At 45.8% G+C, this 25,749-nt stretch overlaps 4 protein-coding genes across 4 annotated transcripts; all 4 read left to right on the top strand.

Moving 5' to 3' along the window:
* The first annotated feature begins 1,587 nt into the window (after positions 1-1,587).
* On the top strand, positions 1,588-2,550 carry LOC142216826 (taste receptor type 2 member 143-like). The gene has a single exon (XM_075284863.1). It carries the CDS (start codon positions 1,588-1,590, stop codon positions 2,548-2,550), a length of 963 nt encoding a protein of 320 aa, XP_075140964.1.
* An 8,398-nt stretch (positions 2,551-10,948) lies between these two features.
* Positions 10,949-11,893, top strand: LOC142216825 (taste receptor type 2 member 40-like). Its single transcript, XM_075284862.1, has one exon. It carries the CDS (start codon positions 10,949-10,951, stop codon positions 11,891-11,893), a length of 945 nt encoding a protein of 314 aa, XP_075140963.1.
* Positions 11,894-16,430: 4,537 nt separating this feature from the next.
* LOC142216814 (taste receptor type 2 member 40-like) lies at positions 16,431-17,333 on the top strand. The gene has a single exon (XM_075284848.1). It carries the CDS (start codon positions 16,431-16,433, stop codon positions 17,331-17,333), a length of 903 nt encoding a protein of 300 aa, XP_075140949.1.
* A 7,139-nt stretch (positions 17,334-24,472) lies between these two features.
* LOC142216813 (taste receptor type 2 member 9-like) lies at positions 24,473-25,519 on the top strand. Its single transcript, XM_075284846.1, has one exon. It carries the CDS (start codon positions 24,473-24,475, stop codon positions 25,517-25,519), a length of 1,047 nt encoding a protein of 348 aa, XP_075140947.1.
* The last annotated feature ends 230 nt before the right edge of the window (positions 25,520-25,749 follow it).

The raw sequence follows: 25,749 nt of genomic DNA, 5'->3' as shown, positions 1-25,749 counted from the left end.
GGAAGGAGAAATAATGGGAGGAGAGACAATGGAAAGGAAGACAATGGAAGGGAAGACAATGGAAGGAGACAATGGAAGGGAAGACAATGGAAGGAGAGACAATGGGAGGAGAAATAATGGGAGGAGAAATAATGGAAGGAGAGACAATGGAAGGGAAGACAATGGAAGGGAAGACAATGGAAGGAGACAATGGAAGGGAAGACAATGGAAAGAGAGACAATGGAAGGAGACAATGGAAAGGAGAGACAATGGAAGGAGAGACAATGGAAGGGAAGACAATGGAAGGAGACAATGGAAGGAGAGACAATGGAAAGGAAGACAATGGAAGGGAAGAGAATGGAAGGAGAAATAATGGGAGGAGAAATAATGGAAGGAGAGACAATGGAAGGGAAGACAATGGAAGGAGAGACAATGGAAGGAGAAATAATGGGAGGAGAAATAATAAAAGGAGAGACAATGGAAGGAAAGACAATGGAAGGAGACAATGAAAGGGAAGACAATGGAAGGAGAGACAATGGAAGGAAACCTCGCCTGTCTGCTGCTCTGTATAGGGGTGAACCTCGCCTCTCTGATGCCTGAAGCAAACTATAGAACGGTATATATGTGACTTTTTTGGCCCTTTTTATATGACGGCATTCTTTTTTTTATTGGCTGCTACTTATTGTATTATTGCAAGCTCCTGCCCAAGTCGTCTCCAGGGTGTAGCTGACGCTGGGTGTATAGTCCTGGCATCCTTCAGTAAGTGCAGAGCCACCTAGAGCAGCGTTTTGGCAATGTACATTTCCATAGGTGAGGTGCTGAGCCGCCCCGCTGAGAGTATAAGGGTAATGTTACAGTTGAGTACATGATTTGTAAAAGAAACAAAAAAAATAATTATTCCGCAATAACTAGAAGGCAGGAGATGTCTGTGCCTCTGTGGCCCCTGGTGACTCGGGCGGGTCCAGGCGGATGTTCTTATGTCTCATTATCAGATATTTCCCTTTTCACTTCCATATTCCAATGTACTTTCATTAGTAAAATTATTGGATAGGATTTTATGCAAAGAGCGATGTCTCCTGGGCGAGTCGGCCTTTGGTCCAGCAGATTCATTACATAGGACTTATCATTTCCTTTGCAAATCCCTGTCCTTGGTGTCCATGAGCCGCCATGTCCATAGAGCAGACACATGAGAGCGCGGGATCACGTTCCGCTCGCTAAATCCTCACAGTTTGCATATTTACTCAGACAGATGGGAGATTGGACATCTATGGAAGTATCAGAGACAACGGTGTCACGATTGTGAAGATTGAGCTATACCTAATGCTGATCAGAGAGTTACCGAGACCTGAGAATGAAGACTAGCTCGGAGATCCATAGAGTCGTGATCTGTGTCCTGTACTGGTGGTCCCCGCCTGGCTACTGATGTACAATGTGAGATCTGCCATGTCTGGTCTCCATATAATCTCTTTAGGTCACTATGATGGGAGCAGACCAGTAAGATTACATTTCTAGCATCAATGCAAATCCAGGCTTGGACTAAAGAGAGATTGAGGTGTTTATAAGAGGTCCCGAGTCAGGTCACAGCAGTCAGGAGAAGGAAGAGCTCCGATGGCTGCCATCAGCTCCTACACCCGGGCCAATCACACCCTTAACCAGACGTCTTATTGCTGGTTTGTAGACATGGACATGAGGTATGTGCTTGGCCTTCTCCTCGTACCTCTCTTAGCCATGGCTGGAGTAGTCACAAGCTCCTTCATCGTGTTCACTATTGGTAAAGATTTCTTCAGAAAGCAGAACATAGACACAAGACACAAGATCTTGGCTGCATTGAGCTTCTCCAATTTCTGCTTCTCCCTCCTGTTTCCCTTCCCAATCTCTGTCAGGATTTTCTCCTTTGATGTCTATACTTCGTTGAATGATGTGGTTCATGCGTTGACTTTGTACAGTAGCACGTCCTCGGCATGGCTGACCTCCTGCCTCTGCTTCTTCTACTTCATTAAGATTGCTGATTTCCGATCTCGCTGTCTGTCCCTGATGAAGATGAAGATTGATCCAATAATGACATGGGCCGTACTAGTGGTGGAGGGCCTGTGTCTGTGCGGAAGTCTTCTGAAGACAATGGTCTTTAGTCCTACCGTGGACATCTCCACCAATAATTCTGGACCTGAGACATTCTCTTGGAGCTTCTTCCTGGTTCTTTATATCAGTAACTTGGTATCTTTCCTGGTTGTGATGGTCAGTATGGCTTTCGCTATCATGTCCCTCCGTCAGCACATACAACACATAGCCACACACATGGGCACCTCTGCCAGTGTCCACCTAGATGCCCATCGTGGTGCAGTAAGGACCTTGAGGCACCTCATGGGCTTTTACCTGCTCTTTTGCTTGGCCATGACTTTGTCTCATTTCATGGACTTTCTGTGGCATTGCCATAAAGATGTCATAATTTTTATGATATTCTTTCTGTTCAGTCCATTGCAGTCAATACTGATCATCGACAGTGACCTGAAACTTAAAGAAGCTCAGAGAAAACTGTGTCCCACCTGTGTGACCATGTGTGCGCCATCCTAGCAGCCATTACTATGGGGATATTGGTGATATATGCTGCCTTCAGCCTCGGACACAATACCACCGCTATATAGGCTCCTTCTCCTGGCGCCAAAAGCATATTGGAATCTACTGCACCACATATCCGGAGATCTGCCCAAGGGATGTGTTCTTATTATGCCAAACCCTGAAACACATCATCCAATAAAGTGTCTTGTATCCTTCATCTGTGTTTGTGCCATTGAGGAGAGCGCCCCCCGTTTTTTTCTTTACTGTGCCTAAGTGTACTCTTCTTCTCCCATGTATGGTTGACGTGTCCAAAATTGACCCATTTCTACGAGGAGTTTTGGAGAAAAATCGAGAACTTCTCCAATTATCCTTGGAAAAAAAATATGACTTTAGATGGTTTCACAAGATATCCAACCTTCTAATCTGGGAAGAGCCATCCCCTGCAGCTGCTTTGGGGTGATTGCCCCTCATCAGGGTGAGGTCACATGTGTGGGTCAGAAGGGGTACCATGTTATTGCCTTAAAAGAGTTATTGGGACTTGTCTACATTCGTTAGATTGTGCCACTAGATTTACAGAAAACCATGGATAGAGAGTTCCTAGGCGCTAGGATCCCTTTCCACCAAGGATGTCTTACAAGGAGGTCCCTGTACACTGCAAAGCAGCCTCTCCGCAATGAAAGATAACCCCACCTGACCCAAAATGTGCCTGGACTTGGTGCAGTGTGGTCCTGTCATAAAACCCTGCACCCCAGGGAGACATTACGTGTGAAGTTAAACTCTGCTCCGTCCATCGTAAAACTTTGAGGGGTTGGATTGGCCACCTGGATTGGGGTCACCTTGACTGACTTCTCCCCTATCGAGTCGAGTTGGAGTAGTTTTGTGTCCCGATCACTTCCAGGCTTGTATCTTGTGGACTGAGATCTTCTCACGTTATTTGTAGACTTGTGTTGTCCGTGTGACTTTGCCTCTTCTTTGACACTGCGATTGTTCCTCTCCAGTTGACTAGAGAGGTCTGGACGTTTCGCAGGGGTCACGTTTATCACCTCTTAGTTTCATCTCTTCTATTTTTTTCTGAGAACATTTATTAAAAGAGATTTGACAAATAAACTTTCTACATGTTTTCTTGTAAGAGATTTGGTCTAAGTCTTAGGGTTGGATCTTTATATTACAGCAGGAGATTTGTCACTTCCCATTTACTGGACATCTGGACTTTGACCAAAGGTTTCGAGATCTCCTCTGTGGACCATCCTATGTAGTGAGGTTATTCTTAGCCGAAACATGAGACAGTCTGTGGAGTAGATCAATAGGCTAAGAAGTAGGCGGCACCCTAAGCTGTGGTGGTGTAAGGCGCCCCCTCCCCATATGGCTGCAGTTCCAGTGTGAAGCAGAGGTCACCAGGAATGGTCCAGAGATTCCTGACCCCTCTTACGACCAACCCTGTCTTACCCAATTATCTAATCAGTGGCCACATTATTTTAAGGTTCACATACCATGCTAGCGCCCATGTACTCGGTGGTAGTCACACCTATTCTGGTGACTGGGGCTGGTCACATGATGTCCCTTTATCATATCCGATGTTACCCGCTGCTCATCTGAACAAAACCTTTCTCAGAAAATAATTGGCGTATCGTTGGGAACTATGGACTGCTCCAACTTATATTGTTTGGTCCTTTAAAGGGGGTTGTCTGATGCCCATAGAAGTGCCCAGTATATGGGAGGTCTCTAACCTTGGCAGGTTGTTTTCTAGAACACCACCACCTGTCAAGGTCAATCCACATCATTGGGTAGATCGGCTGTAGGATCCACAGCACCACGTAGGGGGCGTCAGTACAAAGGGCCAAAGGCCCATCCAGTGCCAGCCAGAAGGAACCGCGCTGACCCCGGGCCAACTGCAAACCAAACTTAGATTATTCATATAGTAACGCGTTTTGGGGTTCCTATACCCCTTTCTCAAGTGTGAAGTGTTTGCTGAAGGGGCAGAGCGATAGCAGAGCAAACACTTCACACTTGAGAAAGGGATATAGGAACCCCAAAACACATGAGGTATTTAGTCCATTGATAATCTACAGTCATGGCCGTAAGTATTGGCACCCCTGAACATTTTCCTGAAAATTATTACTGATCTGCAGTTTTTCTTATGCTCAGGTTTATTTCCTTTGTGCGTATTCGAACAACACAAAACAAAAAAGCCAAAAATTATAGAATTTACAAAATTATTGGCACCCTCAACTTAATATTTGGTTGGCGAGCCTGTGGAAACTCGTCCACAAGCTTTATACAACTCTCAGGTAATATGTTGGGCCCCTCTTCTTCTGCAGGCATCTCCAGGTCTCTCATATTCGGGGGCCCCTCTTCTTCTACAGACGGCTCCAGGTCTCTCATATTTGGGGGCCCTTCTTCTACAGATGGCTCCAGGTCTCTTATATTCGGGGCCCCTCTTCTTCTGCAGGCATCTCCAGGTGTCTCATATTCGGGGGCCCTTCTTCTTCTACAGATGGCTCCAGGTCTCTTATATTCGGGGCCCCTCTTCTTCTGCAGACAGCTCCAGGTCTCATATTCGGGGGCCCCTCTTCTTCTGCAGACGGCTCCAGGTCTCATATTCGGGGCCCCTCTTCTTCTGCAGACGGCTCCAGGTCTCATATTCGGGGGCCCCTCTTCTTCTACAGACGGCTCCAGGTCTCTCATATTCAGGGGCCCCTCTTCTTCTACAGACAGCTCCAGGTCTCTCATATTTAGGGGCACCTCTTCTTCTACAGACGGCTCCAGGTCTCTCATATTCAGGGGCGCCTCTTCTTTTACAGACGGCTCCAGGTCTCTCATATTTGGGGGCCCCTCTTCTTCTACAGACGGCTCCAGGTCTCTCATATTTGGGGACTCCTCTTCTTCTACAGACAGCTCCAGGTCTCTCATATTTGGGGCCCCTCCTTTTTGCAGATGGCTCCAGGTCTCTCATATTTAGGTGCACCTCTTCTTCTGCAGACGGCTCTAAGTCTCTCATATTTGGGGGCCCCTCTTCTTCTACAGACAGCTCCAGGTCTCTCATAATTGGGGGCCCCTCTTCTTCTACAGACAGCTCCAGGTCTCTCATATTTGGGGGCCCCTCTTCTTCTACAGACGGCTCCAGGTCTCTCATATTTGGGGGCCCCTCTTCTTCTACAGACAGCTCCAGGTCTCTCATATTCAGGGGCCCCTCTTCTTCTGCAGATGGCTCTAAGTCTCTCATATTTTGGGGCCCCTCTTCTTCTACAGACAGCTCCAGGTCTCTCATATTTGGGGCCCCTCTTCTTCTACAGACGGCTCCAGGTCTCTCATATTTTGGGGCCCCTCTTCTTCTACCGACAGCTCCAGGTCTCTCATATTCAGGGGCCCCTCTTCTTCTGCAGATGGCTCTAAGTCTCTCATATTTTGGGGCTCCTCTCATTTTGCTCCAGGTCTCTCATATTTGGGGGCTCCTCCTCTTCTCCATCAATTATAAGATTTCTCCACAGGTGTTCAATGGGATTTAGGTCCGGACTCATTGCGGCCACTTCAGGACTCTTCAGCTTTGTTTCCATCCATTTCTGGGGGCATTTGAAGTATTTTGGGGTCACTGTCCTGCTGGAAGACCCAGGACCTAAGACACAAACCCGGATTTCTGACACTGGGCCCTACATTGAGACCCAAAATCCTTTGGTACTCTTCAGATTTTATAATGCTTTGCACACAGTCAAGGCCCCAGTGCCAGCAAAACAACCCCAAAACCTCTCTGCCCCTCCCCCATATGTGACTGTAGGTCCAGTGCTGATTTCTTTGTAGGCCTCATTCCGTTATCGATAAACAGTAGAATGATGGACTTTACCAAAAATCTCTGTTATAGTGTCTGACAACAAGTTTTCCAGAAGGATTTTGGCTTCCTCACCTACATTTTGGCTTTTTTCTATCTGCCAGTCGTGGGGTCCTCCTTCCTTTTTCTGTCCTCCATGATTAGTGCGGCCCATATAGACACGCAAGGCAAAGACTCAGACAGCTTCTCTCCTTTGTATCTGGTTTCTGCTGTTATGGTTATGTTGCCCACACCTGTTACTTGCCACAGTGGAGTCGCAACTAGAATCACAGGATGGAAACAAAGTTATTTACCCTCAGTAGTGAAAAGGAGCCAAAAATTTTGTCCGGATCATTTTTGGAGTTTTGTGAAAAATTCTGTCCAATTTGCTTTTTTTTCTTTTGTGTTGTTCCAATACACACAAATGAGATAAACATGTGGAATTCTGGGAGAAGCCAGGACTGTATACACGGGATAGGTCATCAGTATTATATCAGTGGGGGCCCATAGGTGATTTGACTGCTGGTCTATAGTCAGAAGTAGCTTGATTCCTATGGAAGTCTGCAGGCCAGAAGGTGTATACGGTGTACAGACCAGAAGCTGTATACATTGTAAAGGCCAGAAGCTGTATACGGTGTACAGACCAGAAGCTGTATACATTGTAAAGGCCAGAAGCTGTATACGGTGTACAGACCAGAAGCTGTATACATTGTAAAGGCCAGAAGCTGTATACGGTGTACAGAGCCATACACTGAAGCTGATACACCTAGTATACAACTTCTGGCAGCCGAATAAGCTGACTGGTCCATCTGTGAGACCCCCGCAGTCCAATGTTGTTGACTTATCCTGGGCACCCTCTGACTGTCTTTGAGTGGTGGGCTCCTCTATAGGGTGTATACACAACTTCTTCCTTCCACCTCTCCCAGTTTGGGCATTGCTGCTTATACTGTAGGCAGTAGATTGGAGCTGGCTGTGTTCTGCTGCTCGTGTCAGGCCGGGCTTCATGGGTAACAGGACAAGTTTTCCATATGTCTTACTAATTGGCCAGTGAGACGATAGATGCGATTTGCATTAGTCAAATTCCCAGTACCATCTAATAAAGAGCTGTAGCTCGGAGCTGGACGGGTCATATTGTCCCACAAGATGTCGGCTACAGTATATTTTGGTGTATTGAGTGTTGTAGGGGGAGTGTTGGCCATCGGACTCAATGTAAGCATCATCGTTGCAAACATACAAAGTCTGAGACGGGGCTCCAAACTTACCCCGTGTGACGTCATCCACGTGGTGATGGGATTGGTGAACATCTCTCTGCCGGGTTTTCTGCTGGGACACTTTCTGGGCTGCTGGCTCTCCACTTTCTATCTTACCATCTCGTTCTACGTCTCGGTAATCCCATTACCCTTTCTGATGTATTACACCTTTTGGCTGACCGCCTGGCTCTGTGCCTACTACTGTGCCAGCATCACCACCTTCGGCCATGGCCTCTTTGCTTGGATGAAGAGATGTCTTACAACTTCCTTGACTTCTCTCCTGGTGTCCTCGGGACTTCTTTCATTTGCCATCAGCATTCCAAACTTTTGGATTCTTTATTTGAAAATTGATGGACAATATTCTGCAAATGGGACCTTAGTCCTGACCAGGATAGAGGTAGCATCTACAAGCATTGTATACATGGTGGCTGCCAACTTGCTGGGATGTTGTTTGCCATTTACAGTCATTGTCATCTCTCTTATCACCTCTGTGTCGTCTCTTCTGAGACACGTTTCGAATATCAGGCAAAAGAATCCAGAATCTACTCGTCCTAAGCTCCAGTCCCACATCAATGCCATAAGGACGATGGTCCTGTTACTAACACTGTCAGGAATCTACTGCACAGCGGAGACCATGCTCTTCAACATAGAGTCTTTCGATGATATGAAGATTTGGGTCAGCTGGTCTCTCGTACTTGTCTTCCCTACAGCTGAAGCCCTCATCACGATCCAGGCCAGCCTCAAACTGAGGAAGATATTTCTGGGGATCTTCTGTCCTGCCAAACTGGTGAATAACATCAAGAGCCTGGGAACCCTGAACTCTACAGTATAGGCGATCCTGAACTCCTCCATCTGCAGAGGGTCCCACCATGAGGAGCATTGTAGCCTGTACATGACCATGAATGAGAGGTCCAGTAGGGGCCGTCTATATCCTGAGATGGCACTAAGGGAATATCAGAGAGAAATCCTCCTGAGTCCTGACCACCAATGTAACACAAACAGAGAATAGGAAAGTAGACGGCTCTCCAAAAATAGAGACCAGAGAAGTGGCCGATGGTTGTGGAGTCTCGCTATTCTATTCAGTCACTCAAATTAGTATCCACAAGACTGAAGACATTCCTATAGTGCCAGGTCTATATAGGAGAAGATGGCGTCCATGTTACCTGCTCCATCTCCTGTGTCTAAGTGAAGCTCCTACAACCCACAGAAGGAGACGAGTCCGAGGAGCTACGAGACCTCTCAGAATTTTTCTTGCATTGACCCTTTCCCTCCACTGGTTGTGTACACCCATCTATGACATGATTGTTCATTCTGTAAATAAATCCTTATTGTCACCTTATTATGTGCTTGTACTTATAGATTATTACATCATCATCGTGCTCATCACATATTACATCATCATCGTGCTCATCACATATTACATCATCTAAACACTGCTGTGTCTATAGGCATTAGTAGCACTATTTATTTATAGAGTAGCATTAATCCCAAAGTAGTATATACATTATTATATTAACCCCATGGTGCTCTACATTATTATGGGGTCATTCTTGTTTGGGACGTGTGGGTATGGGTGGGAGTGGGGTAGGCGGGCGATGGGGGGATTAAAGGTCTTTGGGTGGTGGGTTGGGGGTTTGGGGGTTGGTGACCGCTATATGGGGAGGTGGGGCTGAGTATTTGGTGCAGTGTAGCAGGAAGTGGGTCTCGTCTTCTAGGGCCCCCTGGTCACAGTGCTGGCACAGTCTGTTCTCCCGTGGCTTGTACGTCTGTCTGTATCGCCCTGTCTCTATCTCTAGGTTGTGGGCGCTCAGTCTGTATCGGCTCAGGGTCTGTCTGTGCTTGGGGTGGCGTATTCTCTCCAGGTAGGTGGCCATGGTGTAGTCCCTTTGTAGGGATTGGTACACGGTGAGTTTCTTGGAGTTACTTATTTCGTTTCTCCATTCTTCAATGTACCGCTCTCTGTTTGCCTCTGTGGTCGCCTTTATTTCGGCCTTGGTTATCATCTGTTGGTGTTTTTGGTTTGGTGGTTGGCTGTTGTTTGGTTGGTGAGTGTCTGGTTTGCTCCGGTGGCTTAGCCATGCTTGGTGGTGGTAGGAGTCGCTCCCCTGGATGTGTGCCTGGAAAGCTAGCGCCCTCTTCTGTATGGTGAGCCATAGGGGGAGTCTGCCTAGCTCTGCCCTGCAGGCTATGTTGGAGGTGTTGCGATGGACATGGAGCAGGTATTTGCAGAACTCCAGGTGGAAGTTCTCTGTTGGGCTGGAATCCCACTTTGACTGGTCTGGGTAGGTGGCTGGGCCCCAAACCTCGCTGCCATAGAGAAGGATCGGGGAGATGACAGCGTCAAATATCTTCATCCAGACCCTCACCGGTGGTTTGAGGTGGTACAGTTGTCTTCTGATGGCGTAGAAGGTTCTGCAGGCTTTTGCTTTCAGGGTTTCTATTGCTGCTTTGAAGCTTCCTGATTGGCTGAGCTCCAGCCCCAGGTAGGTGTAGCTGTTGGTTTTCTCCAGTGTGGAGCTGTTCAGTGTGAATTGTGGGGTGGTGGAGGCTTTATTGTGGCCCTTCTTCTGAAATACCATGACTTTGGTCTTCTTCTGGTTGATGGGTAGGGCCCATGAATTTTTCCAGCACTGATAGGCTGTCTTGGAGGTCTCTCTCTGTGGGGAACATGTCCAGAGATCTGGTGAGTGTCTCATGTGACATCTGGACAATGACCCGAGGGACAGGTTAGTATCACACAGACTACACAGTGCGGACCTATCCCAAGTAGTAACCGCAGGTATCAGGAAAAACTATGTCATCCAAGGTGTCAGATGACATGGATCCAACCAGAAATGGTGAAGACCGTCTGTGCTCTGAGCTCACCACTTCTCCGATGAACAGATCAATGGTGAGCCAGCAGGGACAGTGAGTTCTGGATCTTACTGTATGTTGTGGGAAAGTAAGATCTGGAAGTCACAATGGAGAGCCCATATAGAATAGACCAGATGAGCAGCTCAGTCTACTGCACTGACCACCATTATGGCTTCCAATCAGTCTGTCTTGTGTCTTTAGGTCACTTTGTGAACGTACTAATAAAACGTCATCCCAGTCTGTTAGTGTAGAATACAGATAACGCCCTGACTGGTCATACACCAGGTGATAACCAGTGATTGGGTCTGTTGGAGGAATAAGCCCTACTGTTGTAGTCACAATGCACTTCCTCTACCGGGACATCCAAATGAACACGGAAACCAAAACCTCCCAGATTTGCATTAAGATCTAATATCTGCCTAGTGGGGCAGAGAAGTCGCTCACAACTGGCTGAGGTCACACAGAGCGTGGAATCAAACACCACTCTCCAGTCTACACAGGAGCCATGATGTCGGCTCTGGAGATTTCCAGGGTGGTTGTAGGTATCACCATGGGCTTCACAGGAATGTGTTTGAACACAATGATCGTGTTGGTGAACCTCTGGGACTGGCTGATGGGCATCCACGTAAGTTCTTGTGACTTCGTTTTGAGTTTGATCGGGTTGGTTAATATCTTCTTTAATTTTGATTTAGTCTTGGACACAATATTTAGGGGATTTCAGACTTACATAACGTTATCAGGAGAAATTCTCCTAAGGATCCTCGGCCTCCTGATATATTTGGCTTCCTGCAACTTTTGGTTCACCGTCTGCCTCTGCACCTACTATTGCCTGAGAATTGTCTCCTTCACAAACGGCCTCCTCTTCCTCCTGAAGATGAGAATATCCATGTACTTGCCTAAGCTTTTGGTGATATCAGCCTTGGAGTCTTTCTTCATTGCAGTTCCGTCTATCTGGAACATCCAGCTGGAGAATTCTCACCAGTCTTTGCCGAACATTTCTTCTCCTTACCAGGTCATCTCCATAAAGTTTCCTTACAAGGTGACGTTGATGAGTGGGACAATTGCACCTTTGATATTAACCCTGATCCCCACAGTCTTCACCCTGAACTCTCTCTGGAGACATACTGTGATGATGAAGAAGAAGGTGTTGGGGTCAAGTAGCGCTCAGACACAGGCCCACGTCACAGCTGCCAGGACCATGGTGCTTCTCCTTGCCCTCCACGTCTTCCTATACATGGCCTCCATCACAGTCATATGGCATTCATTTAATGTAGATGACATCTCCCAGTACTTCAGCTGGTTCCTCGTATTCTCCTGCCCTACTTTACAGGCCCTGGTCCTTATAAATGGAAACACCAAACTGCGCAAATCTGCAAAACATATTACAGAGCAAATTAGAACAAGATATCAGATGTTTTGGGGAGAGCGGACCGGATCTCATCTCCAAGACTGAATCTGAAAAGGTCTCAGTGCACTTTAGAAGAGATGTCCATGGACATGGTCCCAACTGAGACTTAAGTATCATTAGAATCCCTCCCTTATTCTAAGTACATGTAGGAGTCGCCTTAAGAAAGTCTCTTCTTCTCTTACCTTTATTATTCTGATCCTGAGAAATGTCTTTTTTCTTCCTTATGTAAATGAGTTTCACTGGAGGCGTCCCCTATGATGTCTGAAAACTCTCCAGTGACGCCTCCCTCTTCTGCTCCAGACGCCTCTTCTCTTGCGCTCTTATTGCGTCCTCGTCCAAAAGTGCCGACTGCGCATGGTCTTCAGGAGAGGTGAGAGAAGAGGCGGTCCGGAGACGAAGATGGAGGCGTCACTGGAGAGTGAAACTCATTTACATAAGGAAGAAAGAAGAGATTTCTCAGGAATGGCGGGGCGGATCAGAATAATAAAGGTTAGAGAAGAAGGCGACATATGATTGAGCGTAATATTTTCAGACCCCCCTCTCCTGTGCTACAGACAGCCACCAAACCTCAGGAATATGATTATTAGCAGCTCTCTGTCACCTCCAACTAACAAAGGAACATTTCCATGTGGACAGAAGAGGTGCAAGACCTGCCCGCACATACTGACCACTGACAGGATAGAGATACCAAACTCTAACAGGGAATATAAAGTCCCAGGTACCTTCACCTGTAACACATCGCATGTAGTGTATGTAATAATGTGCACCAAGTGTCCCACTGATAATCTGTATGTTGGAGAGACTGGTCAGAAACTCCGAATGAGAATTAATTCACATCGCCATGCAATCAAACAACAGAGAACTGATCTTCCCGTGCCAAAACACTTCTGCCAGGAAGATCATAACATCATCAATGACATGAAAATCTTTATCTTAAAAGGGAACTTTAAATCAAGGAAACAGCGACTGATTTATGAGTACAAGGCCATGACCCTATTCCAGACGCTGGACAATGGAATGAACATCTCACGTGGGTTTATGTCTTTTTATACAAATCATTAAGACAGCCATTAAGATAAGAACCTGGGATCTGGCAATTGATTGTTTGTTTTTATAAGTATATAGTAATAAGCCTCTTCCCCCCTCCCTCCTGTAATCCTACCCCTGTGTCCAGTTATAAATATGCAGCCTCTACAGAGTGTTTTTAGTTATATCTGAAGAAGAAGCTCAGAGGAAGCTTCGAAACGTCATATTCTGTCATCATTATGAGTTAGCCATTAAAAAAGGTATCACCTACTGAAGACTTGCAAAGTTTTTTTGTTTTTTTATATTTCATAACCACTGGCTAACACGGTACCAAAACAAACATTTTCCTTTTACCATAGAGCCTTTGGTGAGATGAAGAAGAGGTTGTCGTCTTCCATCATAACAATCCTCGTAGTGAAGTCCTTTGGGCTGTTCCTCACTAACCTTCCCTATATCAGTCAGAATGGAAGTGTTTGCCAATAAGACCATCATCGTTCATCAGGAGGACACGTTCACTGTCTTTAATGTATTCCTTGGCTGATTCCTTCCAGTGGTGGTGACTCTTGTCTGTATTGGGCTCAGTGTGGGGTCTCTGGTCAGACCGATGTCCAGGATAAGACACAATGCTTCTCAGTTCAGCTCTTCTCCTCGGCTCCAGGGCCACGGCCGGGCTGCCAGGACAATCACCCTACAACTGCTCCTGAGCTTATTTCTCTATCTTTCTGTCTTGGGTTTGTCTTTTCTTCTCAGGCTTTGACTTTGATGTCTTGGAGCAGCATCATGATAAATCCCTGCGCTCAGACCCTCATCATCATCCTGGGAAATCCCAAATTAAAAAAGATATTAGTTGGTCAGTGACTCGACCAAGATCTTCTGCAGAAATTGTGGTCTTTCCCGGCCGTTACCCGCTTCTTACATTTCATCCTTCCTTGTCTCATCTTAGTCTAGAAATGTCCTGAACTACTCCTAAAGGTTTAGATGTTTGGCAGATGTGTCCCTCAAAGTTTATTAAATCCTGAAATCTTATAACATTTCATCCACACATCCCCACAGAACGTGGCTGCTGCTGACCACTGATGGTGGACGAGACCACCATAAAAGCTCTGACCCCTGCGCCCTCCAGCACTACACACTGACCCCCATGCACTGGCCTACAAGAGCTAAGATGGATTCTCCCTCTTCAGGATTGTTGGGGTGTTTTAGAGCCCGGAACAATCTTTACAAATTGTAAGAATTGATCTGCCTAAGAGCACAGAGCTACAGGAAAAAGATACAACAAGACAGAAATCTGAGCGGTCAGTGCCCAAAATACAGACGTCTTACTAAGCCCGGCCATGGAGCTGGGCAAGAGGACAGATTACAAGATTGGTTGCATCTCCAGGTATAATCGAGTCCCATCGACGACCAAACCGAATCCTCCCAATTGTGACCAATTTTGGCCATTAACATGTTAATAGTTATCATTGACCTGACTTATCATTGGAATAGGCCAGAACTAAAAGTAAAACATAAAAAATAAAAAAAACCTACTCACCTTCCGTTACCAGTTTTGGGTCTCCTTGCCATGTTCAGGGCTCTTCTGGTGACTTCATAAGCCTGGGGTCACCACTGAGGACTGTGATTGGACCACAGCAGTCACATGGGTACGCTTAGCATCATGACATCACTGAGGAAACCAAAAGAGTCTCAAGAGACTCGAGCCATCTGAATCTGAAGCAAGTCTTGAGAAGTTTGCCCTTCTCTAGTGATAAGTTTCAAGAAGCCTCCGGACTCCTCCCCCCATCATTCTCTATTACTCTCTTTGCTTATTTGACATATATACTGTGACAGGACCAAGGGTAGAAGGAGCTCGCAGTACGAAAGCTGTGCTCCTTGCTGGAGGATTGTATCTCTCCTTCCTTCCTTCCTTCCTCCCTTCCTCCCTCCCGGATTGTAGGTAGTAGCTGAGAGCTCATTGGCTGATGTCCGGTGGGAGGCTGTGGGCTCATTGGCTTATGTCCGGTGGGAGGCTGTGGGCTCATTGGCTGATGTCCGGTGGGAGGCTGTGGGCTCATTGGCTGATGTCCGGTGGGAGGCTGTGGGCTCATTGGCTGATGTCCGGTAGGAGGCTGAGAGCTCATTGGCTGATGTCTGGTGGGAGGCTGTGGGCTCATTGGCTGATGTCTAGTAGGAGGCTGAGAGCTCATTGGCTGATGTCCGGTGGGAGGCTGTGGGCTCATTGGCTGATGTCCGGTGGGAGGCTGTGAGCTCATTGGCTGATGTCTGGTGGGAGGCTGTGGGCTCATTGGCTGATGTCTAGTAGGAGGCTGAGAGCTCATTGGCTGATGTCCGGTGGGATGCTGTGGGCTCATTGGCTGATGTCCGGTAGGAGGCTGAGAGCTCATTGGCTGATGTCTGGTGGGAGGCTGAGAGCTCATTGGCTGATGTCCGGTGGGAGGCTGTGGGCTCATTGGCTGATGTCCGGTGGGAGGCTGTGGGCTCATTGGCTGATGTCCGGTGGGATGCTGTGGGCTCATTGGCTGATGTCCGGTAGGAGGCTGAGAGCTCATTGGCTGATGTCCGATGGAAGGCTGAGAGCTCATTGGCTGATGTCCGGTGGGAGGCTGTGGGCTCATTGGCTGATGTCCGGTAGGAGGCTGAGAGCTCATTGGCTGATGTCTGGTGGGAGGCTGTGGGCTCATTGGCTGATGTCTAGTAGGAGGCTGAGAGCTCATTGGCTGATGTCCGGTGGGAGGCTGTGGGCTCATTGGCTGATGTCCGGTGGGAGGCTGTGGGCTCATTGGCTGATGTCCGGTGGGAGGGCAGTCACTTGTTGTCCTGCTCTGCATTGCTGAGGTCTTAATATGGCCGTTGATGGAGACATTCTGAACGTCCATCAGTGGTCAAATTGGGGCTGCAGCTCTGTGAATATGTGTGAGCAGCTGACGACCCCCGAGTGGCCTTTAGGAGGTTGGGAGCCACACTTTGGGAATCCCTTCTTCAGGGTTCACACCAATAAGTCCATCCTGTAGCGTACACACATACATGCCGGGCTCCTGATTTTTCTTGTGAGCTTTTCATAGTCAATATATGGTTAACAGGCAACAGCTCGTTTGCTCGGTCATGTTCATGAATGTTCCGTCACGTGAGATGATATTTACTAGAGATCACGGAACCAGTTCAGATCAAATCAAATGTTTGGTATGAACCAAAGAACCCAAACCAGAATGGGGCCTAGAAAGGAGATTCTTCTGTACGGCCTCGATCTAACCTTCTTCCTGAAAGACTAGATGCCCATTGTATATAACAGGAATGACAAGACCAGCAGGACATGGTCTTCTATTCTTCACATTCTGTCTAGACGTCCATGGCTAGCTCCTACATGTGGACATCATGTGACTATGAGTGGCCGGTCAGTGCACTTGTCTCCAGGCTTGCAGCATAGATATGATGTATTGGTCATTTGCATTTCTTACTTGATTCATCCAAACAGCTGTAAACCCGAGCGAGATCATCTGTGCTCAGTCCCAGCTCAGGTATCTTCAGCTGCGTCCAGCCACGGTCCAGAAGATACAGAATGATGACCCCTCTAGACCTATTACAGATCCTCATCGCCATCATTACGTTGCCTCCAGGGACAGTTCTGAATTCCTTCATTGTCTCTGTCTACTTCAACCTCAGCAGGAAGAAAAATGTCAGTGCCTGTGACCAGATCTTCTTCTCCACGGCTCTCACCAGCCTGGTCCTCCAGTGGTTCTCCATCCTCATCACTATGACATTTTATGTTATTATGGAGTTCCCAAGGGTCGGGATGATCTACCTCTACGTATGTGTCTTCCTCTTTTGTATGAGCTACTTCTACTTCTGGAATACGGCCTGGCTCTCCATTCAGTACTGTCTGAAACTTTTTACCTTCTCCAGTATCTTCTGGACTTGGCTGAAGGTGAAGTTGTCCTACTTCATGTCTCAAGTCCTTGTTGCTTCATTGATCTGGGTTTTCATTATTAGTATCCCAGTCTATTGGACGGTCACACTGGATAATGCCAATGGGACTGATCATAGTGGTGTGACAGTGAACATGGAGTGTTTGGTGTGGAACGTTCTGCTGGGTTGTGTCCTTCCGTTTATCCAGACTCTCATCTGTATTGGGTTCAGCGTGATGTTCCTCTTAAGACACGTGTGGAGGATCAGACAGAATCAGTCCGAGTTTGGTTCCTCTCCTCAGGTCAGTGGTCATGTCCGGGCTGTCAGGATCATGATAGTACAAGTGCTCCTGAATACGGCTCTGCAGGCGGCCATCACTGGCAAGACCATATCAGCCTTCTTCCCGACAGCCTTCACTTCTGGTACAATGTTCAAAGAAATCACCGAGATTATCCTCATGACATATCCGTCAGCCGAAGCCTTAACTATAATCCTGGGGAATCCCAAACTAAAGAGTAGACTAAGGAGAAAGCTAGCCATCTTCTATCCCAAGTAACATCTATCTCCTATCTATCTATCTATCTATCTATCTATCTATCTATCTATCTATCTATATATCTTCTATCTATCTATCTATCTATCTATCTATCTATCTATCTCCTATCTATCTATCTATCTATCTATCTATCTATCTATCTATCTATCTCCTATCTATCTAGCTATCTATCTATCTATCTCCTATCTATCTATCTATCTATCTATCTCCTATCTATCTATCTATCTATCTCCTATCTATCTATCTATCTATCTATCTATCTATCTATCTATCTATCTATCTATCTCCTATCTATCTATCTATCTCCTATCTATCTATCTCCTATCTATCTATCTATCTCCTATCTATCTATCTATCTATCTATCTATCTATCTATCTATCTATCTATCTCCTATCTATCTATCTCCTATCTCCTATCTATCTATCTATCTATCTATCTATCTATCTATCTATCTATCGATAGACACTTTCTATACTGTATATTAAGGATTAGATTTTGTATTAGATACAAGTCGTCTACACGGATGGATTGCCCGGTGCGGATACTTTGTGGCCTGATATCTTTTTGGACGCGCTTTGCCCTGCAGGCTCTTGGGATGTCAATCTGGCCCAGGACATGGACTGTAACACTGGGGCTGATGTATTCAGACTGGGGTATTTAGGGTTTGGCTTCTTTCTTTCTCCTTTGTGTCACCCATTGATTTCAGTGTAGAAAGTTCTCTTGGGGTGGACACAGGTGGACGTAGCGGCCCGGCGCAGATACATGACACATTTCCGCCATCCTATTTCAGGATCTGGGGCTCATTTTCATAGTAAAATATATGATATCCATCAGAACAAACAATGTGACACCCGAGACGCCTCCTGGAACTCGATAGGACACCCCGGCTCTATGACATGGCCCTCGTAGATTTGCATGTCTGATGGATTGACTGGACTTGGCTGAGATTCCTTATCTTCTATCTCTGTGGTATTAGGGATGTTGCGGCCTCACATCTGTAATGGTGTCCAGAACAATGAAGGCCTGGCCTGGGCCTGAAGGTTTCTCTTCAGATCTCCGCACCTTTCTAGTAGGTTTCACATTCTGGACTCTGTTTCTGTGGCGTCCACTTGTGAGGTTGGTCCAGCGTCTTCTCCTAGGTTCTCCACTGATGACCTCCATCTCCTACCAAGGTCCCACTGGTGGTTCTTGGCCTCATTCGCTCAGCTGGGTCCCGGCCATTGGTTATGTGACGTGTCCACAGAATATTCTGCTCCACCTTCCTCTGCCTCGGCCCCAGCGGAGAAGCTTCTTGTGATCGGTTCCTATATGTGATTGCTTCTATACAATAAAGAAATGTCTATAAGATCCCGAGGTTTGGATTTACTTGTAAAGTTACACATAGAAAGTGACAAAGTCTTCCCTCCCTGCAGATATACCGAAAGCCTCCGGAGAAACCGTATGGTTGTAGTTTGTTCTCTGGTACTTGGTTTTATCAGGACGTAGAAAAACCCTGGTCACTGACTAGGTCTATCTATGAGACATAGAAAGAGGGGGAAGAAAAATATAGAAGTCTATGGAGAGGGGAGAATGATGGAGTATGAGTATAAGTGGAGAATGATGGAGAGAAAGAAGGTGAAGAAAATACAAAAGAAACCAAACTGTCTGTAATACTGAGTGTGACCAGCAGGGGCCTGTGCCGCTACATGATGTGAGACGGGATTTACATTATTAGGGTGACGACAATCCCTGGAGGACGGCGACAAAATGAGGAAGACGGTGATTTCTCCATCTCTGACAGTGACATCCCGCACCATAAGATCTGCACACACAACACGACAGCCTAAGATCACCAAAGATAATCACACAAGAGACCGAGGAAGGATAGTGGGGTGCGAGGTGAGCGGGAGCCTCCTGAAATCTCCCCCATGTACACATATACAGTAATACCCCCTATATACATATATACAGTAATACCCCCTATACACATATATACGGTAATACCCCCTATACACATATATACAGTAATACCCCCTATACACATACATACAGTAATACCCCCTATATACATATATACAGTAATACCCCCTATACACATATATACAGTAATACCCCCTATACACATATATACAGTAATACCCCCTATACACATATATACAGTAATACCCCCTATATACATATATACAGTAATACCCCCTATATACATATATACGGTAATACCCCCTATACACATATATACAGTAATACCCCCTATACACATATATACAGTAATACCCCCTATATACATATATACAGTAATACCCCCTATACACATATATACGGTAATACCCCCTATACACATATATACAGTAATACCCCCTATATACATATATACGGTAATACCCCCTATACACATATATACAGTAATACCCCCTATACACATATATACAGTAATACCCCCTATATACATATATACAGTAATACCCCCTATACACATATATACAGTAATACCCCCTATACACATATATACAGTAATACCCCCTATACACATATATACAGTAATACCCCCTATACACATATATACGGTAATACCCCCTATACACATATATACAGTAATACCCCCTATACACATATATACAGTAATACCACCTATATACATATATACAGTATTACCCCTATACACATATATACAGTAATACCCCTATACACATATATACAGTAATACCCCCTATACACATATATACAGTAATACCCCTATACACATATATACGGTAATACCCCCTATACACATATATACAGTAATACTCCCTATACACATATATACAGTAATACCCCTATACACATATATACGGTAATACCCCCTATACAAATATATACAGTAATACCCCCTATACACATATATACAGTAATACCCCCTATACACATATATACAGTAATACCCCTATACACATATATACGGTAATACCCCCTATACACATATATACAGTAATACCCCCTATACACAGTAATAGCCCCTATACACATATATACAGTATTACCCCTATACACATATATACAGTAATACCCCCTATACACATATATACGGTAATACCCTCTATACACATATATACGGTAATACCCCCTATACACATATATACAGTAATACCCCCTATACACATATATACAGTAATACCCCCTATATACATATATACAGTAATACCCCCTATACACATATATACAGTAATACCCCCTATACACATATATACAGTAATACCCCCTATACACATATATACAGTAATACCCCCTATACACATATATACAGTAATACCCCCTATACACATATATACGGTAATACCCCCTATACACATATATACAGTAATACCCCCTATACACATATATACAGTAATACCACCTATATACATATATACAGTATTACCCCTATACACATATATACAGTAATACCCCTATACACATATATACAGTAATACCCCCTATATACATATATACAGTAATACCCCCTATATACATATATACAGTAATACCCCCTATACACATATATACAGTAATACCCCCTATACACATATATACAGTAATACCCCCTATATACATATATACGGTAATACCCCCTATACACATATATACAGTAATACCCCCTATACACATATATACGGTAATACCCCCTATACACATATATACAGTAATACCCCCTATACACATATATACAGTAATACCCCTATACACATATATACGGTAATACCCCCTATACAAATATATACAGTAATACCCCCTATACACATATATACAGTAATACCCCCTATACACATATATACAGTAATACCCCCTATACACATATATACAGTATTACCCCTATACACATATATACAGTAATACCCCCTATACACATATATACAGTAATACCCTCTATGCACATATATACAGTAATACCCCCTATATACATATATACAGTAATACCCCCTATACACATATATACAGTAATACCCCTATATACATATATACAGTAATACCCCCTATACACATATATACAGTAATACCCCCTATACACATATATACAGTAATACCCCCTATACACATATATACAGTAATACCCCCTATACACATATATACAGTAATACCCCCTATACACATATATACGGTAATACCCCTATATACATATATACAGTAATACCCCCTATACACATATATACAGTAATACCCCCTATACACATATATACGGTAATACCCCCTATACACATATATACAGTAATACCCCTATACACATATATACGGTAATACCCCCTATACAAATATATACAGTAATACCCCCTATACACATATATACAGTAATACCCCCTATACACATATATACAGTAATACCCCCTATACACATATATACAGTAATACCCCCTATACACATATATACAGTAATACCCCCTATACACAGTAATAGCCCCTATACACATATATACAGTATTACCCCTATACACATATATACAGTAATACCCCCTATACACATATATACAGTAATACCCCCTATACACAGTAATAGCCCCTATACACATATATACGGTATTACCAGCAGCAGCCTTAGGAGGCCATACAGTGCCCAGGGACAGAGAGGGGCGGTGGGTGGCACATACACTACCTGCTGTCCATGGTGGCACTTGGCATCAGGCGGTGGCAGCATCAGAATAGCAGCGGAGTTTGGTAACCAAAAGACATCGGTCTCTTTTGATAAGGTTTGGGTGAGACATCAGGGATAATTGGTGGGTGGAGGTCCAGGCTGATCCGCGCCTCATTCATCTCCATAAAGCTCAGTCTCTCCACATTTTGGGTGGACAGGCGAGTTCTCGTTGGGGTAACTATGGCCCCTGTTGCACTGAACCCCCGCTCTGATGTCACTACTGGACAAGATAACTGCGGAGATTAGTAATATAGATAGATAATACTATTTTTGGCGGTAATTTTGGGGTGCATTGGTATAATGACAGTCAGTGCAGTAAGTCGTCGTATGGTAACGCCCCAGGTGACCCCTGACCTGCTCCTCTATTCTGGATTATTCCTCCCTCTTCTTTGAAGAGCAAAATCTCAGTTTCTTGTGTTTTCTCCCGCTGTCCGCGGCACCTGCTGACGTCTGTCCCTGCACTAAGTATCACTGGGAAATGCCTGAACCTAAGATGGCGGAGGGTATGTATAGGGCTGTGACATCACCGGGGCGGCTGCTGATTGGCTGTACACATAGTATTGTGGGTGATCCTGCATTCTCAGGATCCATGTCCTAACGTGTGCAGCCGCCATTATAGGAAAAAGTGTGATTCGTTACCACAAAGTGTCTGGAAATCCGGATCCTATGCAAATTGAATATTTCCTGAAATTCGGATAGAATTCCACTGCATCAGCTTCAATTCACTCATTTCTACCTGGCACCTACCTGCCCGGTAATGTATACCTACCTCCCAACTTTCTCGATTTCCGCGGGACAGTCACGATTTCGGTGTCCTGATCCACGGTCCCGGTCGGCAGGAGGTATGTCCCGATTTCAACTCAGATCTGCATCCGGAGTTAAATACATACGTTAAAGCAAGGAGCTGTCACAACCCAGCTCCTTGCTTTACCGCTGCGCTCTGGCTAGTAGAGAGAGGCATGAAACTGTGCAGAGATGGGGGGACATGAAACTGGGGGCAGAGGTGGGGGGGACATGAATCTGGGACAGAGGTGGGGGGACATGAAACTGGGGATAGAGATGGAGGGGACAAGATACTGGGGGCAGAGATGGAGGGGACATGAAACTGGGGGCAGAGGTGGGGGGACATGAAACTGGGGGCAGAGATGGGGGGGACATGAAACTGGGGGCAGAGGTGGAGGGGACATGAAACTGGGGGCAAAGGTGGAGGGGACATGAATCTGGGGGCAGAGATGGAGAGGACATGAAACTGGGGGCAAAGGTGGAGGGGACATGAATCTGGGGCAGAGGTGGGGGACATGAAACTGGGGATAGAGATGGAGGGGACATGAAACTGGGGGCAGAGGTGGGGGGACATGAATCTGGGGGCAGAGGTGGGGGGACATGAAACTGGGGATAGAGATGGAGGGGACATGAATCTGGGGGCAGAGATGGAGGGGACATGAAACTGGGGGCAGAGATGGGGGGACATGAATCTGGGGGCAGAGATGGAGGGGACATGAAACTGGGGATAGAGATGGAGAGGACATGAATCTGGGGGCAGAGATGGGGGGACATGAAACTGGGGATAGAGATGGGGGACATGAAACTTGGGGAGAGATAATTTACGGGTGACTGTAGGAGGATTATACTATGTGGGAGCACATAAAAAATAAATGAGATTGGGCGGAGTCAACATAAAAGTGGGTGGAGCTAAATTATGCGCACCGCACATTTTTTCCCTCTTTCAGTTCTTCAAAAGTTGTGAGGTATGATGTATATATCCTGATATCTACCTGCCCGGTAATGTATATACCCCGGCACCCATCAGTCCTGGCACCTACCTGCCCAGTAATGGGATATCAGATATCACGGCCATTCATGGTTGACTTGGGAAAGACGGGGAAGGGGGGGGATGTGCAAACACTCATTGTGTATAATGGAAGAGGAAGCTACAAAATAGCGAAACCCCAAGATTTTCACAATGGTTGTAGAATAGAGAAGTGGGATGGTGGTTGTCCCTGCAAAATGCAGAGTATACAGTGTCCTGGGGTGTGGAACGTCCCCTATAGATTCTATAATGTGAAGTACATGAGGCCCGTGAAAGAGAGCCAAGAGGTAAAGGGTAAAAGTAGAAAAAGAAGATGCCATCGGTTTCTAAGAAGGAGACCATTGTGCCCGTGCTCTTACTATAGGTGCCTTAGTGGGTCACACATAGATTGGACAGTACACTATGAGGTCTTAGTGGTTGGAGATGATGGGCTCTTCTACAACTTCTGATATCACTTACAGCCACAGCTTAGAGAATCCCTGTCGTTCCTCCAGGAGATAATAGCCAACTAGTGACTCCCCAATGGCCAATATCACGGCTAATACTCCTGACGTGATGAATAATCACAACGCACTGTGCGATCCTTCAAGTACCAGATGGTTTTCCATTCTGGCCTTCTGTATAGACCTCCGGTCCTTGGCTATTACTGACGGTGTGTCCTCCATGCGACCATCATGGGTGTAGCCATATCCTTTGCGTGAGGACGGAGAATGAATCTTCTCAGATATTTGCATGACGACAAGGTCAATCAATCTCTGATGGTGAAAACTCCTGAACTTGTCTCCAGTCAACGTCAAATCCATCTGAAGCTTGAGGAGACCACGGAGAATAGCTGGGGACAAATGACGCCCTTTTCCTGGGGATCTGTGTTCATCTTTGCGGTGGTTGAATGTATTTTGGGGGTTCTTTTTAACTCCTATATTATAATGCAGAATGTCGTGGACTGGAGACAAGGGAGACGGTTGAGCCTGTGCGATCAGATCCTGGTCCTCATGGCTGTGAACAATATCTGCCTTCAGTGTGATATGAATGTCGCCACCTTCTTGTACATTGTCTTCCCTGAAATGGTTCAGTATAAGGACACTTACTCCACCTTGTCGGTTTTCCTGATCTTCCAGTTTTACTTCAGCTTCTGGGTCACGGCTGGTCTCTGCATCTTTTACTGCCTGAGGATTGTCAGCTTCAAGCATCGTCTCTTTGTCCGGCTGAAGATGAACATATCTGACGTGATCTCCAGGTTTCTCACGTTGGCAGCCGTGGGCTCCTTTGGCCTTAGTGCTCTCTCCATTTGGCATGTTAAAGTGGGTCCTACCAGCCAGAATGTCAATGTCTCCACTGGCATCTTCATGAACAATGTCACCATAGTCTTCAGTCCCACCTACAAGGTTCTGACCATCCTTGTGGGCTGCTGCTTGCCCTTTGTGCTGACTCTCCTCTCCATTCTTCTCACTCTGTCCTCCCTTATTAGCCACATCTGGAGGATGAGGAACAACAAGGCTGGCGTCAGTATTCCCAGGCTGGACGCTCATATTCGAGCTGCTCGGATCATGGTTCTCCTCACAGTCCTTTACGCTGAGTTTTACGTTTCTGAGATCTGTCTCCTGGCATCTACATTTTCTTTGGACAACTTCTGGGAATTTTTGTCATTGGTTTTTGTCTTAATTTATCCCACGGCTCAGTCTTCGACCATCATCTTAGGGCACTCGAAGCTTCGTCCTTCATGTCTACGGAGGAGCTGCTGTACCGGACATCTATAAGTTCCCACCGCCTGCATTCAGCCCTGGTTTCCACTCAGACTCCTCATGAACTTTTGTTCTATCAGATTAGAATGAACCTTAGAAGATTCGCGAGGTTTGTCGGACACTTTTGTTTTAGAATGAACTAGAATCAGCGGAGTCCCGGGGGAGTAAAATATGATATCTGGCCTCTTCTGGCCTCCTGGGTGACATCACAGGCCTTGGGGACAGCTGAGGACTGTGATTAGGGT

This window comes from Leptodactylus fuscus, chromosome 8 (genome assembly GCF_031893055.1).
Source record: "Leptodactylus fuscus isolate aLepFus1 chromosome 8, aLepFus1.hap2, whole genome shotgun sequence".
NCBI lineage: Eukaryota > Metazoa > Chordata > Amphibia > Anura > Leptodactylidae > Leptodactylus > Leptodactylus fuscus.
Note: the sequence above shows the minus strand (reverse complement) of the source record. Positions and strands in the feature narration are given on the sequence as shown.

Excerpts from the sequence above, each read along its gene's own strand:
- LOC142216826 (XM_075284863.1), top strand. The coding sequence starts at position 1,588 with ATGGCTGCCATCAGCTCCTACACCCGGGCCAATCACACCCTTAACCAG.
- LOC142216825 (XM_075284862.1), top strand. The coding sequence starts at position 10,949 with ATGTCGGCTCTGGAGATTTCCAGGGTGGTTGTAGGTATCACCATGGGC.
- LOC142216814 (XM_075284848.1), top strand. The coding sequence starts at position 16,431 with ATGATGACCCCTCTAGACCTATTACAGATCCTCATCGCCATCATTACG.
- LOC142216813 (XM_075284846.1), top strand. The coding sequence starts at position 24,473 with ATGAATCTTCTCAGATATTTGCATGACGACAAGGTCAATCAATCTCTG.